This window comes from Sitodiplosis mosellana, unplaced genomic scaffold, assembly GCF_009176505.1.
Source record: "Sitodiplosis mosellana isolate CC-2019 unplaced genomic scaffold, AAFC_SMos_1.0 Smas_scaffold_6263, whole genome shotgun sequence".
Lineage (NCBI taxonomy): Eukaryota > Metazoa > Arthropoda > Insecta > Diptera > Cecidomyiidae > Sitodiplosis > Sitodiplosis mosellana.
The window spans coordinates 1-15,453 of NW_022601504.1; the positions used below are offsets into that span (position 1 = coordinate 1).

At 35.0% G+C, this 15,453-nt stretch overlaps 3 protein-coding genes across 5 annotated transcripts; 1 reads left to right on the forward strand and 2 right to left on the reverse strand.

Moving 5' to 3' along the window:
• Positions 1 to 690: 690 nt before the first annotated feature.
• On the reverse strand, positions 691 to 2,486 carry LOC129579592 (transcription factor stalky-like). The gene is made up of 3 exons (XM_055469745.1): positions 2,328 to 2,486; positions 1,181 to 1,802; positions 691 to 1,066 (listed from the first exon to the last, which is right to left on the reverse strand). The coding sequence occupies exons 2-3, from the start codon at positions 1,783 to 1,785 to the stop codon at positions 1,000 to 1,002; spliced, it is 672 nt and encodes a 223-aa protein (XP_055325720.1). The 5' UTR covers positions 1,786 to 1,802; positions 2,328 to 2,486; the 3' UTR covers positions 691 to 999.
• Positions 2,487 to 2,593: 107 nt separating this feature from the next.
• On the forward strand, positions 2,594 to 9,657 carry LOC129579589 (protein ROP). 3 transcript variants are annotated; one of them, XM_055469742.1, is made up of 11 exons: positions 2,594 to 2,934; positions 3,719 to 3,880; positions 3,968 to 4,123; positions 4,249 to 4,352; positions 5,024 to 5,172; positions 5,282 to 5,346; positions 5,415 to 5,565; positions 5,654 to 5,930; positions 6,024 to 6,137; positions 6,230 to 6,397; positions 6,503 to 9,657. In XM_055469742.1, exons 1-11 carry the CDS (start codon positions 2,844 to 2,846, stop codon positions 6,914 to 6,916), a joined length of 1,851 nt encoding a protein of 616 aa, XP_055325717.1. In that variant the 5' UTR covers positions 2,594 to 2,843; the 3' UTR covers positions 6,917 to 9,657. The 3 variants fall into 3 exon arrangements, with proteins under 3 accessions (XP_055325717.1, XP_055325716.1, XP_055325718.1); XM_055469741.1 differs by lacking the exon at positions 4,249 to 4,352 and adding an exon at positions 4,711 to 4,814 and having other exon boundaries at positions 2,788 to 2,934; XM_055469743.1 differs by lacking the exon at positions 2,594 to 2,934 and adding an exon at positions 3,006 to 3,463.
• Positions 9,658 to 12,898: 3,241 nt separating this feature from the next.
• On the reverse strand, positions 12,899 to 15,321 carry LOC129579591 (serine/threonine-protein phosphatase 6 catalytic subunit). The gene is given in 5 exon segments (XM_055469744.1): positions 12,899 to 13,941; positions 13,944 to 14,085; positions 14,208 to 14,366; positions 14,468 to 14,596; positions 15,178 to 15,321. Coding segments are annotated over 5 exon segments (849 nt in total). The 5' UTR covers positions 15,307 to 15,321; the 3' UTR covers positions 12,899 to 13,651.
• Between the last annotated feature and the right edge of the window lie 132 nt (positions 15,322 to 15,453).

Consider the following 15,453-nt stretch of genomic DNA (forward strand, 5'->3'; position numbering starts at 1 on the left):
TTTCCTCTTGGATCTTTGCTTTTTTCTCCGATTTTGCTTGTATCTTTTGCATCAAGAATCTACAGTATTTTTTTCTTTGGTGCTTCGCTTCCAGCTCATAAATATGTTGCCATTGCTCTTCTGTCAGTAATTCAGGATTGATGCTTCCGTTGCCCAATGAATGCCATATGTGCACCTGGAAATAAGTAAACCAATTATTGATAAGTGATAAATGAAAACCCCATTCATCACTCAAAATCGCGATCACAAAACCACATTTCGGAATGTACACTTGTTTACACACACCTCGGCTTGTCGGTATCTTTTAAGCTCTTCAAATTTGTTGCTATCGGTTTTCTTTGCATTATCAAGCACGTCTGTGAACTCAAACCGCTTCAAAATGGGAACAGTCGATGCAGACGGACACAGAAAACGATTGAAACCAACCGCATTTTTTAAATGTTGCGACAAACTTCGAATCATATTCAAAACAATTCTTACAACTTGTTTACATGAAATGTGTGAACATAACCAAAACTGTCAGTGACACGTTCCCAGATGACAGTTTCGACAAATCGGGTCGACCGATGCGAATGTTATGATTTATGCGGTATTTGAAAATTCAAAGAAGGAATTTGCATACATTTGAATGGACCAGCTTGATTCGAATGAGTTTTCATAACACCAATGATTTCAACTAATTTATGCGCATTTTCATGATAAAATACTAAGCTTTATTGAAATTGATGAGAATATATGACATTCAGTGAGAAACAGTAATTTTGGTAGAATTTACTTATTCGTTTCTTTCTCATCTGAAGTCTGAATAAACTTTATTGGATTAATGTGTATTGATTTGGCTACAAAGTATACAATTAAGACTTATTAAAACGTTTCTGCTGCCTAAAACGGTAGATATCTTGTGCTGGAGGTGGCCGTGTGTGGTCGTTTCGTTTGCTTCGTTGCGTTGGTGTAATAAGTTTTGAGTTGGGTACGGCTTCAAAATGGTTAAGCTCGAGGTCATCCTCGAGGCGATCCAAATACTAGACGTCGTTGCCGCTTTGCCTCTTGATTGTCCTGGTCAATTCTAGAAAAATCACGAAAAAAAGGAAAAATAATTAAAATTCGGGAACTGATGACTTAAACAATCAAAATCTCTTTTTATGCATTTTTTTTTTCAAATCACTCAAGTCCAAATTACCTCTTTTCTATACATGTCGGTGTAAAAAATTTTTCCTTGCCACCTGATTCGTGGATCTTCTCGCAGCCGTCACATTTTCGTTTCAATTTTTCGATTTCGATCTTCAACAAATTCGGGATATCATCGATTTGCTTTTGTAAGTCTGGAATTTTTTCGACTTCCTTCTCTAAAGTCTTGTTTTTATTCTTTAAAGCTTCGATTTCCTTTTCCATCTCTCCTAATTTGGTGTTGACTAAATTGAAGGTTTCGAGCATGCTTCTTTTGGTAACATTCATTGCAGTTTTCAATGTTCCCTCCGTGGCTTCAGTGTCATCCCCATTGTTTGTTTGGTCATCAGTAATGACTCTATCAGCATCAACAACCACGGCTCCATTTCCGTTCCCATTGTTTGTCTGGTCATCAGTAATGACACTATCAGCATCAACAACACCCTCCACGGTCTCATTTCCGTTCCCATTGTTTGTCTGGTCATCAATATTGACACTATCAGCATCAACAACACCCTCCACGGTCTCATTTCCGTTCCCATTGTTTGTCTGGTCAACATTCATGATATTTACAGAAGATGAATATGATTTTCCGTTTCGAAGTTGGGATTCTGACATTTTGAACTTCTTTCGAACTTGAAAAATGAGAAACGAACAAAGAATCCACATTTATTGAGATTTGAAAAATATAATAGACCACGAACAAATTATCTATCCGAAATACACAACCTTTTCTATTGAAATTAGACAGATCACTTTATTCGTGGTTTTATTCGCGCTGCGCGAAAAAGTATAGTTTCATTCATACATACGGCATATTTTCGTCGCAATTTGTTCAACAAACTGCCGACATAACCTAAAAAAAATTTCACTAAGATGCGGTAAATCTCATTTTTGATCGATGCCCTTGCCCACTCCCATCGGCAGATTTTTTTAAATTTCTAATTTAGTTGAATCAAAATGAAGATAATAACACCAAAATCTGCTGTATTGGTGAAAAAAATATACTTTTTTGCGTCGCGCGAATAAAGCGATCCGTCCAATTTCAATGAAAAAGATTGCAATTTATTATTTATAACGAAATTAATTGCAAGTCATCATTGAAAGATTCAAATGTGAATAAAAAGTAATTGTTTGAATAAAACACCTTTGGTCCTTACCTCACGTAAATAGATTTTCGAATGGATTAAATTTTTTAGACGATAAAATTCACTTGTTTCTTTTGACAAAACTTTTTTTTCTTAAAATAAAGAAGTGGTATCGTTTGTGTTTTATATTGAACGAAGCTGTCAAACCAAACATATTTATAATACAGACAAGCGCCCTCTTCTGTCAATTTCTCAATCTGGACCTTTCAACCAACTTCACAACTGTTCATGATAAAATGTTCCTTTTTTGTTATTCTAACCACATCTGATTGCAAATTGAGTGATTCAAAATGTAGTCTAGACTTAGTTGTTATTTGATTAAACATGGCGTTAAAATATGTACTGAAATTTTCTTTTCAGATAAACCACATCATCTTCTGGCTTGAATCATTTATGTTTGAAAGCGCGCCATCGGTGTTGCTGTTGTACGACTCACAAGCTAGCTCATATCGTGTGCAGCTGTTACGTAAACAACGTCACACCACCACACACTTAGGCGCAGTCGAAAAATTGACACATGACAATTGAATGTACGCAGTGTATCTAACTCAGAAACAAATTCAACATTTCTCCAGTAGTATTCTATTCAAAATGGCGTTAAAAGTACAAGTTGGTCAAAGTAAGTGAAATAAATTAAATTTTCATGAAAATTCACCGAAAAATTGCGTAAAATTGCACAAAATCCATCAATAACCATTTGCTGCATTCGATTCGTATAAAGTTTTGATTGAACCATAGTTTGCATCGAATAAAAATTCAAATCATGATTCATACTGCGGTTTCGCTATCAAAAAAAAACGCCCCATAATAAAAACAAAATTTCAATAATATTAGTGTTTTAATTCTTGTGAATGACAACATCAAGCGTCGTTTGGGTTAAAAAAAAACTTTCCATTTCAACTCGTCAACCGAGTGGAACTATCTTTGTTTCCATTGAATTTGGAATATAAAATTGTCGATATTGTTCTAAATAAATTGCAAAACGGTATGAAATACCAAACTGAAAAATACACAGCACTTACTCAATGAACATGGAATTATTGATTTTTTCATTTGGGATTGTGAACCTGCGCTGTAGCAGAGATATCACTCAAATATATGCTATTTCCATTGCGGTGTGACGTCATTTCTTCGGGTTGTGAGCATTTGTGAGTGTATGCGTGCGTGTGTGTTTGTTGGAATATATTGCGAAACCTCATTTCATATGTGATTCATACCAATTTCAACTAATAATTTGATGTTGTTTACCTAACTTCGCATTTGCAACTCATAACATTGAGTTGGCTATTTGAAATTTGTAGCGACAATGATTAATTTAGTTAGACAATTAGATGGAAATGCAAATGATATTTGCCGCTGTGTTTTTCGACAAAACAACCAATAAAATGTGTGCTCTTTTTCAGAGATTATGAACGAAGTCATTCGTTACAAGCCACCGAAGATCGGCGCCGCTGCGGCTAAAGGTGGTGGTGTCGAATGGCGTATTCTTGTAGTTGATAAGCTGGCTATGCGCATGGTATCGGCTTGCTGTAAAATGCATGACATCAGTGCCGAAGGAGTAACGCGTAAGTGGAAATAATAACACACGTTCACGTAGCTGAACGATGACCAAAGTGTGAACATCAAGTAATATTTACATTTCATCATTTTAGTGGTCGAAGATATAAACAAGAAGCGTGAACCGTTGGCAACAATGGAAGCCGTTTACTTGATTACACCATCGGAAGAATCGGTGCGATCGTTGTTGAGAGACTTTGAAGATCCAAGTCGCCCACTTTATCGAGGCGCTCATGTTTTCTTCACCGAAGGTATACACATCTTATTCGCATTGCTGATTCTCTTTGGACATTTTTCCTCAGTTGAAATTCAGTTTTTTATGATTTTCGATTTGTTTTCCTTTTTTTTTTAATTTTTATTTAATTCAAACACACAGCCATACCAAATCCAATACTTGAAATGATCAAAAATTCAAATGTCGTAAAATTTATGAAAGCCTGCAAAGAAATTAACATCGCATTTATACCGTATGAACAACAGGTGATTTTTGTTTTTGTTTTTGTTTTTTTTTGTTGTGTTTTTTCTGCAAATTGGTGTTTTTTCTGCACATTCAAAAGCAAATCTAATGAAAAGAATCTGTCATGTTTTCGTTCACCTCTGAACATTCCTCTCAAATGGCTGCGATTAAAACTGTGTTTTTCGGGTTTATTTTGAGTTTTTTTTTTCTTTTATTCTTTTCTTTTTCGATTTTATTTTCCTTTTTGTTCAATTTTTTCATAAAATTTTCACCCAAACCAATTTACCAACAACTAATTCTGTAAATAATTGCCATTAACTAAAACCAAATTGCCATTCATTTTTCACACTAACCTGTCCATCAAATCGCGCACGTACATAGTGTGTCCCGAGGAGCTGTTCAATGATCTCTGTAAATCGACGGCCGCACGTAAAATAAAAACATTGAAGGAAATTAACATTGCATTTTTGCCATACGAGTGTCAGGTGTGAATCGAAATTGTCACATTTTTCGCATGACCATTTGTTTTAAATTTGCTCTCCGCACAAGTAGTTTTAGACTTTGAGTGAAGTGTTATATTGCACGGTTACTAGCACCAAAGGCAATTTGTAGATTTATTTGATGTATTGGCATTGATCCAGAAACGTTACTAAATTTATTTCGTCTTGTTCTTGTGTGATGCTGAAACAAACAGGTGTTTTCGCTGGATTCACCAGACACGTTCCAATGCTTATACTCGCCAAGTCTGCAGGGTGCACGTTTAGCTCAAATGGAACGTATCGCTGAACAAGTTGCCACACTATGTGCCACTTTGGGCGAATACCCATCCGTTCGATATCGCCTGTAAGTTGAATTCATTATTACGATCCGAATGGAGATGCCGATTGTATACTGAATCTATGAACGATGAGTGAAACTAAATTGTAATCTTTGCTTCTTTTTGCAATTTCAGTGATTGGGATCGAAATGTTGAATTGGCTCAATTAATCCAACAGAAATTGGATGCGTACAAAGCCGGTAAATGAAGTCTAATGCGCAAAAGCGAAATTTCTGGATTGAATTGAATGTTATGTTTTTTTTTTTAGATGAACCAACTATGGGTGAGGGACCTGAAAAAGCTCGTTCACAGCTCATAATCTTAGATCGTGGCTTCGATTGTATTACACCATTATTGCACGAATTAACGCTACAGGCCATGGCCTACGATCTCTTGCCTATTGTCAACGATGTTTACAAGTGAGTAAAAAAAAGATCTGCTGCCACCTATTTTGATCACCATCCGTAAAACCCATTTTTATTTCATGTTAATTGGTTGCGTTTGCAGGTACATGCCATCACCAAACTCTGCTGATAAAGAGGTGCTTCTAGATGAAAATGATGAATTATGGGTGGAATTGCGCCATCAACACATTGCCGTTGTATCGACAGCCGTTACACAAAATCTCAAAAAGTTCACCGAATCAAAGCGCATGACACAAGGCGACAAACAGTCAATGCGTGATCTATCGCAAATGATCAAAAAGATGCCACAATATCAAAAGGAGCTATCGAAATATGCAACACATTTGCACTTAGCCGAGGATTGTATGAAATCGTATCAAGTAAGTGACAGATCTGCTGTTTATCCGAGTGAAAAAGTTCAATCATTCATGGAAAAACGACGAAATAAACAAACTTTCAAATGTTCTTCGCAGGGTTATGTGGACAAATTATGCAAAGTGGAACAGGATTTGGCGATGGGAACCGATGCCGAAGGTGAAAAAATTAAAGATCATATGAAGAATATTGTTCCAATTCTTTTGGATTCGGTGAGTTGAACGGCTACATTATTCCGATTCATCCAGATGTTGATCATTCAGAGCCGAGAGAATAATGTGCGAATTTCATGTGTCCATTTCAGAGCATCTCAAACTATGACAAGATTCGTATCATTGCCCTTTACTGCATGGTCAAGAATGGCATATCAGAAGAGAATCTACGAAAATTGTTCACACATGCCCAAATTGGTGAAAAAGAGCAGGATATGGTGCGAAATTTGAGCTTCTTGGGAGTGAACACCATTCAAGATGTAAGCATGACTTTGTTTTTAATGGAAATAAACTCAAGCCTTTGAAATTCTGAAAGTCAAGTGAAGAAAAAATCAAATATTTAAACCAAATTTCAATCTTCACAGGGCAACCGAAAGAAGACATACAACGTGCCACGCAAAGAGCGTATCACCGAGCATACGTATCAGATGTCACGTTGGACACCAGTTGCGAAGGACATCATTGAAGATGCGATCGACGATAAATTGGATCAGAGACACTTTCCATTCTTGGCTGGTCGTGCCCAGAGCAGCACATATTCTCATGCACCGACCAGCGCACGTTACGGCCATTGGCACAAAGATAAAGCGCAAACCTCCATCAAAAATGTACCACGTGTCATTCTATTCATTGTGGGTGGCATGAGCTACTCGGAGATGCGTTGTGCATACGAAGTGACTGCCGCCAATAAAAATTGGGAGATCATCATCGGTTCCTCACACATCCTAACGCCAGAAATATTCTTAAGTGATCTCGTCACACTCAACAAAGAAGACTAAACAAAATCAAACATTTAAAATCACAAACCACAATCTGTGTAACAAAAGAGAAAAATGCGATATTGTGCGATCGCAACGCTCGCTTGATATGGGGCAATATCATCTATAGCCAACGCAAAACACGCAAATGGTATTGGTGCAAGGATGACAAGAAGAAGAAAAAAAACTAAGTGTTGCAATGTTCAATTAGATAACATTTTATGTAAAGCAAAGCCACACACGATACAAACAAACAAAAACTCAATGTACCAGAGTGAACTTTAAACGGCTATACACCGAACAGGCAGCTCTTGGCTCCATTTCTTAGGCTAAGAGCTGAGCTCTTCGTAATTTAACCACCTTAATTAAGACAACAACTACAACAACAAGACATACACACACAACCCAAATATTTTTGACAAAAACTAAAACAAAACAAAAAACAATTTCACCCTTTTTGAATCAAGCACTTTTCAGAACATCATCTCAGAATCTTTTTCGAAATCAATTTGTTTGTTTCTATTAGAATATTCCAGTAATTTAAAGAAACACATATTAGTAATGAGTGAAAGAAAAAATAAAATATAATGAAAATAAGAAAAAATTATATAATTATATATGCCTTGATTTATGGTGATAAAAGTATTATTATTAAACTATTATAATTATTATAAAAATGTAAAACGAAGAAGATTTTTGTTTTCTTTTGAAAAATTACCAAGAAAAAAAAAACAAGAGAAGAGGAAAAAAAACATCACCTAAACATATAGAATATTTATTAGTGAGCATGCTTCTATTTAAATTGATTGATTCATTATTGATTAAATTATTACACAATTAATAAAAGAGACAAAAAAAAAAATTGAGCAAAAAAAAGTGAAATTAAATTATGAATTGTTAAATCGTTTTCGAGAAGGTTGAAAACGGGAAAGAAATAGAGATGAAAAAAATGTATTTTTTAAATTATACTTCACCTTCTAACGCTCGCTTTGAAGACATAAAATTAACTGGATGTCGGTTTAGGGTTTTAATATATAATTACTATTATTATACTTTTGTTGAGTCCCACAAGCAAGCATTTTAATTGAAACAATTGGAAATTTACTGATAAATGAAAGAAAAATGTAAAGAAAAGAAAAAACAAAATACTGTGATTAGTTGAGTTATAGTTGTTTATGTTCTGTTTTCCCAACAAGAGTAAAAAAATGTAAACGAACATGTTTACATGAGTTGAATAATTTTTTCGCCTCCCGTCTAAAATGATGCATATGAAAGGAAGGAGTTTTTATGTTCACGCAATTCGGCTAATTTCGCCACATTATATATCATTCAGCATTCAAACAAACGAATAAAAAGATAATAATATATTTTAACTAAAAAAAAGAACATTTATGGACAACCATCAAATTAACAATTGGAAACAAAAGCAATAATTTTCGAATTAAATATTTGAATGACTTTTGTGAAAAACGGAAGCAAACAAATGGAACAAAAAAGAAAAGTCAGAGACGAATGAGTTCTCTACGCAAAAAAAAAATGGCAAATGCAATTAATTTTGGTTTTTCTACATGAAACAATAATTTCGTGAAAAGCATATTCAAAATTGATTTTGTTAAAAAAAAAAAATTAGTAAAAATCGAATCAATAGACAATTTTGTTAAAAATCAAGTTTCTTTTGTTTTTTTTTTTTCCTCTATGCCGTTATCTCGCCATTATTTTCGTTCGCTTTTCACGCGTACGAATGGACACCACATTTTAACAGAGAACAATTTTTTTTTTATCGTTTTGTTTCTTTAGATTCAACAAAATAAAAATTGCTTAGATGTGATAGCCGAACGAAGGTGAACTAATTTTTAGCAAAAGCCAAACACAGACAAAAATGAGAAAAGAAACAAAAAGAAGAAATAAAAAAATGACGAAGAAAATGCATGTGTGTAATTTTCCAATCTCTTATCGCATTGCCATCGAATAAAAAACGTTCAACTTTTAAATGTAAATGTTTAATGTGCTTGAGAAATTGAACAACCATAAATAATATCAAATTGAAATCTATTTTACAACAAACAGCAAACAGATACACACTCACATCCGAACACACAGAATATCCATAGAATCAATGTCATTCTTTTTGTGTACATTTATGCGGCTCGCTTTAAATTTTCCATTCTCCTATGATAACAGATTTGTTTATTTTCTCCTTGTGTTTTGTTCTTCTCTTACACCTTTCGAATTCGAAATGATCTTGTGTACGCGAAACATTTCAATCCCAAACTGTTTTGACCATTGTTCACGGCACATTGCCACGCAACGAAACACATTCCACAGCAACACCACAGCAGCAACCGAATCGAGTTCGTTTATTTTCGTTCTTATCGTATAGAATCAAACTGCAATTACCTCTTAAACTCTCTTCATTCTTCAAATTACAAATTTAAAGAGAAATTTAACAAAAAAATAAACGAAAAAAAAATTAAATATCCTAACTACATACTTAAACTAACGCATATTTCAACCATATAGATTTTCATCGTATAATCTAAAAGCATATTTAACGATTAATAAACAAAAAAAAGATAAAAAAACAATGTCAATTTCAATTTAACTAAAACAATAAATAGTTTAGAGCTAGAGAAGAAGAAAAATTTGGCAAATGAAAGGCGTTACAGACAATTTTAGCGACGTTATTTAAAGCATTTACTTCGCATGTGAATTAGTTCATTCAAATTTAGTAAAAATCAATAAAAAAACATATTTAAAAAACATTCAACACGTTTTTTGCCAATGCGCAGATTTTTATTATTTTTTCATATAGGAAAAGTACAAGAATGGGAGAAAAAATGACTCTTCGGAAGAAGTTAAGGGAAAATTTTAATTTTACGTCTAATCCGTTGCATTGGCTGCGCTGCACTTTTGGAATTTAAGGCAATGGGATTGCGTCCAGAAGTGCTCGGAAAAATCTGGCAAACGATAGACGTCCCATTGGTTTAATGTTCTCCATTGGAATTTCGTTCTCTTCTTCGATGAAGTTATTAATCATGAATTCTTCTTTGCTCTCGGCTGGTGAAATCTCGTCTTCAACATTTTCTGCATCCTTTTCCTCACCATCTTGTTCTAAACTTTCCTCTTTTTTGTCGCTGACCTGAACCACATCTGAAATGCTCTGTTCTTCATTTTCAGCAATTTCATCTTGAGAAATTGAATCTTCAGCTGGTGGATCCATGCCGAGTGGATCAACAAAGTATAAATTATTATCGTCGAACGCTGCTCCATCAAAATCATCGGGGAATGGAGCCAAGAATGGCGCTTTGTAGCTTGTTGGTTTTTCTTCAGGGACAATTTCTTCAGAAGCTGGTAAAATTTCGTCTTCAACATTTTCTGCATCCTTTTTGTCACCATCTTGTTCCACACTTTCTTCTTTTTTGTCGCTGACCTCAAACACATTTGCAATGCTCTGTTCCTCATTTTCAGCGGTTTCATCTTGATAAACTGAAACTTCAGCTGGTGGATCCATGCCGAGTGGATCAACAACGTATAAATCATCGTCAGCAAACGCTGCTCCATTGTAATCATCGAGGAATGGAGCCAAGAATGGCGCTTCGTAGCTTATTGGCTTTTCTTCAGGGGCAATTTCTTCAAAGCCTTGTTCTGGTTCAGGAAGATATTCTGTGTCCTCCTCCTCTTGATTCGTCGTTTCTCTGTCCTTTACCGAGTCGACCACTTCAAAATCTATTTCAGTACTCCTCTCTTGCAAGATATCTTCTTTCGTGTTCGGAACCGCACTTTCATCTGCCGACTTAGGTTCTAAGCTTGCCGATTTTGAACTTTTCTCACTCAATTTTAGTGCTTTTTTCTGAAGTGGTTCTCTGAAGTAATCTTCAACGTATTTCTTACCATTGAATTTATCTTCTGTTGGCTCTCCTTTAGTTGGATTCACTTCGACTGGATTCACTTCCTTATTTGGATCTTCTTCCAATGAGCCTTCAGCAGCTGAATCAGGCATAGACCATACGATGTGCGCGAATGCTCGCATGAACGCAGCATTGATCTGTGCTTGTTTCTCGTTTCTTTCTTCACTGTTGTCATCAATGGGTTGATTTTCCTTACTCTCCAAACTCGGTGCGTTTTCAATATTTTCAGGAGTAGACAATTTGTCAACGCTTTCAATACTAAACAGTTCCACGTCACGTTCAGGTTCTTGCACAATTGGTTCTTGTACAACTGGTTCGTTGGCACCGTCCTCTGTATATTCCCGTATTTCATCCACAATTAATGGTGATTGCTCTGCATTGAAAATTCCATCAGATGGTAACACATCATCAAATACTGCTTGATATTCTTGAGTTTTGGGCTCGTCTTCAGGCAAAGGTGACACATCACTATTTATTGCAAATATTCCATCGTCTCTATATGAACTTATTTCAGCTGGCGGTTCTTCAACCGCTGGATAATTTGTTGGCGTCATAAAGAAAAATCGGAAGAAAAATCCATCATCACTACCACTGTTGTCATCCTGACAACGAACAATTGTGTTCGGTGCACAAATTGCAACGAATAAAACGATCGTTAAAGACCTCATCTCTGAACTTTGTCGTATCACTTTGAAAATTAAACTGAAGTCATCACTGGGAATATTCATATATTTCAAGCAATTTTCAAGGGATGTGGCAAGAAATGATCAACACATTGAGTCGTAAAATAAACGTCGCAATTGCTATGGATCATCTAAAAATGTGCAGTGTGCACCGTATTTTATTTGCTCATTCGCAATAAATATAAAATATTCTGCGACTGTTGTTGCTTCACCGGTGAAAAAAAATACTGTTTCATGAAATTCAGTATTTACTCTGTGGCTGATTCACGTCTTCTGCGTTCTACAGATGGATTGATGCAATCAGAATTGACGACGAAGAATCGCTTGTTTTTGACTAATCGTCAAAATTTTCAATTAATATTGAAACGCATTAAAATATCTATTGAAGTAACTCAAATACGTGATCTGATTGATATTATGAATGAAAATATTTGGGATTTGCAATAGATTCAAATGTGTTTATTTAAGGAAATTCAAACATTGTAATCAAACACATATGTCGATATAAAAAGAATGAACGTCGTCACTTTTAAAATGTCAATGTATTGAAATATAAATATACTTACCAAGTTCATGATCATTGGCTAAAAAATGTAGAAGTTTTACTTGAAAAACAACAACCCATTTTTTATACTGAAATTTGATGCATAGTCAAACCATTTTGTTTTTGTTTATTAACATCGGGGTTTACATCGGAAACAAAATTTATTTAGTCGGTATTTTAGCTGACATATACTGAGCAAATAATATTTTCAATACTGAAGTGATGCACATTTTGAATGTTCATCGCTTTGCTAATTACTTTGAATTCATAGACACTTATTTGGAATACTATTGCAGCAACTGGAACGGCATAGTTCTTTTTGAAGAAAAGAAAAGAAGTATACGTTTTTTTTTTATAAATAAAGTAGAAAAGCATTGGTTTGTAGTATCGATTGCTGTCGCAGTATGAAGCATACAATGCAAAGTGCATTCTTAAAAATAGACAGTATTACAAAAAGGAGACATTCTCATTTTTATTTCCATTTTCGTTTTGGTTTCTCAATAAAAAATAAATATTTTCTGCTTCTTCTTTTGTCGCGCTTGTTTTTTCTTTCGTTTTCTTTCACTCAATTTGGATATGCTATTTTAAAAAAATGTCTCATCACTCTATCGTCGGGTAAAAAAAACAATCTCTTTTATTTGTATGGTAGTCTCAATATTGTATTGTTTTGTATTTTCCACACGGATATGTTGCCTTGTTCGTATGGCCTACGAAAATGCCAAGTTTAAAAAAGTTGAATCGTTTCTGAGACCAGATAAAAGAACAGATCTCCATTAAATAAGTCACTGCTTTCGAATTAAGCAATCGCCGAGTATTTCGTCATATATTTTGCTTTGTTTTGGATATAAAAAAAAAGAGGGGAAAAAAATTCAATTAAGAAATATATTTTAACTAAATGGTTTTTTTTTTTCATCATAGAAACATTGTTAACTGGCGATACAAATATGATTTTGAAGTAGAATCTATATGAACAATTTTTTTTTGGGTTGGCTTGATTTGTACATGTTTACAAATATGTTTGTTTTTCTCCGTTTTTGCCGGAAGAAATTGGCAGGACAAAAGTTCCACAATTTCTTGGTACAAAAAAAAAAACAACAACGAAAACTGAATATGAAAACAATTTTAGTTCGTAAAATTGAAGTGAAAAGAAAAAACACGTACGTTGCATGATACGCCTCTCATTTGCATCGTAACATAAAAAATTATGTCTCATTCATACGAAGAGCGGAAAAAATCATTTTTAATCCATTCAAAAAATTGTATCATCCCTACAGTCATTACGCTAATTTTATTACTTGTTTTGTTGTTGTTTAATTCAACATTCAATTGTGTTTGTTTCGATTTCAGTTTGTTTTACAAAACCAGAATAAATTGAAATTCCTAGCCTAGTCGGTGATGGTTTCCTTCGTTTGCTACTCTATCAAAAACATTCGATTGTATTCTACATTCATTTATTTGAGTTGTTGGTCTGTATGGCGCGACCGATGTGAGCCAAGCGTCAAACAAATTGATAGAATGCAATCTCTTCTAACAAAGAAAATGCAATTTAAAAAAAAAAGGAATTAACCAAATTCGTGTCTTTGTGTGTGTTTTGTTGTTGTTATTGTCTGTATTCGACAATCTACAAAAAGTACGGTGTAATTTGTTGCGTTGGTATAACACGTTCCGAGTCGGGCACGGCTTTGAATATGATTGGATTACGTTCTTTGGATGTTTTGAAGCTCAGTATGGATGCAACATTACCGCATCGATAGCAGTAATTGGGTGCCGACCAAACGGTCACCAGTTGATTATCGAACATATACTTGATGCCCTCGTGCACCAGCTGATGAGCCCGGCAAATCAAATCCAAATTATTAATCTCCATAAAATCCTGCGTAACACGAGCACCGAACAGCCAACCGGCGCCCCATCCTCTGGATCCGACCACACCAAATCGCAAAAGGCACCTTTGTACGGGATTTCTTGGTTACGATCAATCATGCGAATTTGATCTAGGGTTCGAATGTCAGGACTCAATCCACCATGAACACACAAAATATCCTCATCAATTAACTAGCAGATGAAAATGTGAAAACAAAGAGAAATCCACAAAAAACGTTGACATTAACGAGTGCTAATCATATTATGATGGTGATAATGGTTTTGAGTAGCTTTGAACTGTGTTCACTACTTACGGCTGCAATGGTAAGTAAATCAAAAACACGACAACAATATTTCCATGCATTTGAGTTACCATATTTGCTCAAACATTCATCATAGAAGCCGTAGACTTTGGTTATTTGTCGTGATTCATGATTTCCACGTAATAATGTGATTCGGTCCGGGTATCGTGCCTATGCAATTAAATCAGAACACATTCATTCAAATTAAAATGTAACACTATTGGCACCGTCATACCAAATAATATGTATTGATCAGAGAAAACCGTTCATACCTTGAGCGTCATAAGTCGAGTGAGAGTTTCTAAACTAAAATAGCCGCGATCGACAAAATCTCCCATAAATATGTAGTTTGTATCTGGTACCTGGCCATCGCATCGAAACAGTTCCTCCAAATCATGGAACTAGAATAGAGTGTGCAATTTATTCAGCATGGAAACTAATGATAATAATAACAAAAGCAATCGACTGAGAGAGCGTAGATTCGTGATAATCCATGTGGAAAATGTATCAAGGCTAAAATAAATGTCATGTAAACTGCTGTTCAGTGTTCAACAAACACAGAGTTTTTAGCATTATCATGCGACGTAAATTATCGGCACAGAATTCCACTGTGCATTTTGTTTGTATGGGTATTTCCATCGAATTGATTTGATTTCTATCCATTAGTTTAATAGATAATCGAGACACTGGATATTTTTGTTCCATTTTTATTACGTTGAAATATTGAAATAACAAATCTTTCACGTGAACGGATGACATTTATCTCTGTGGCCTTTGTCTCAGTGTTGGCTCACACACTTGTTCAGTGTTTGTATTCCATTATGATCCGCGTGCAATTTGGAATACACACACACATAATTAAAGCTAAAAAAACTGTCAATTGGAATATGAAACCGAACAATTGACCGAGATTACAATTGATCGTGAAATCCGCAATGAATTTTACAATGCTATTCATTGTCTGCACCACAATCAAACTCACCTGCCCCCCATGGATGTCTCCACATACTGTGACTGGTGTACTAACAGGCTGTTTGAGATCATTTTCAGGCAGGTATTTACACTCGCGTGATATCTCTAACCAGAAGAAAACCAAACTCTTCCTTTTCATGCTGTGTGTGTGTGTGTGTGTGCTCCACTTTCAGCCCGCACCTTCTCACGATTCCCTTTCTTTGACTCTTTTTCCTCTTGGATCTTTGCTTTTTTCTCCGATTTTGCTTGTATCTTTTGCATCAAGAATCTACAGTATTTTTTTCTT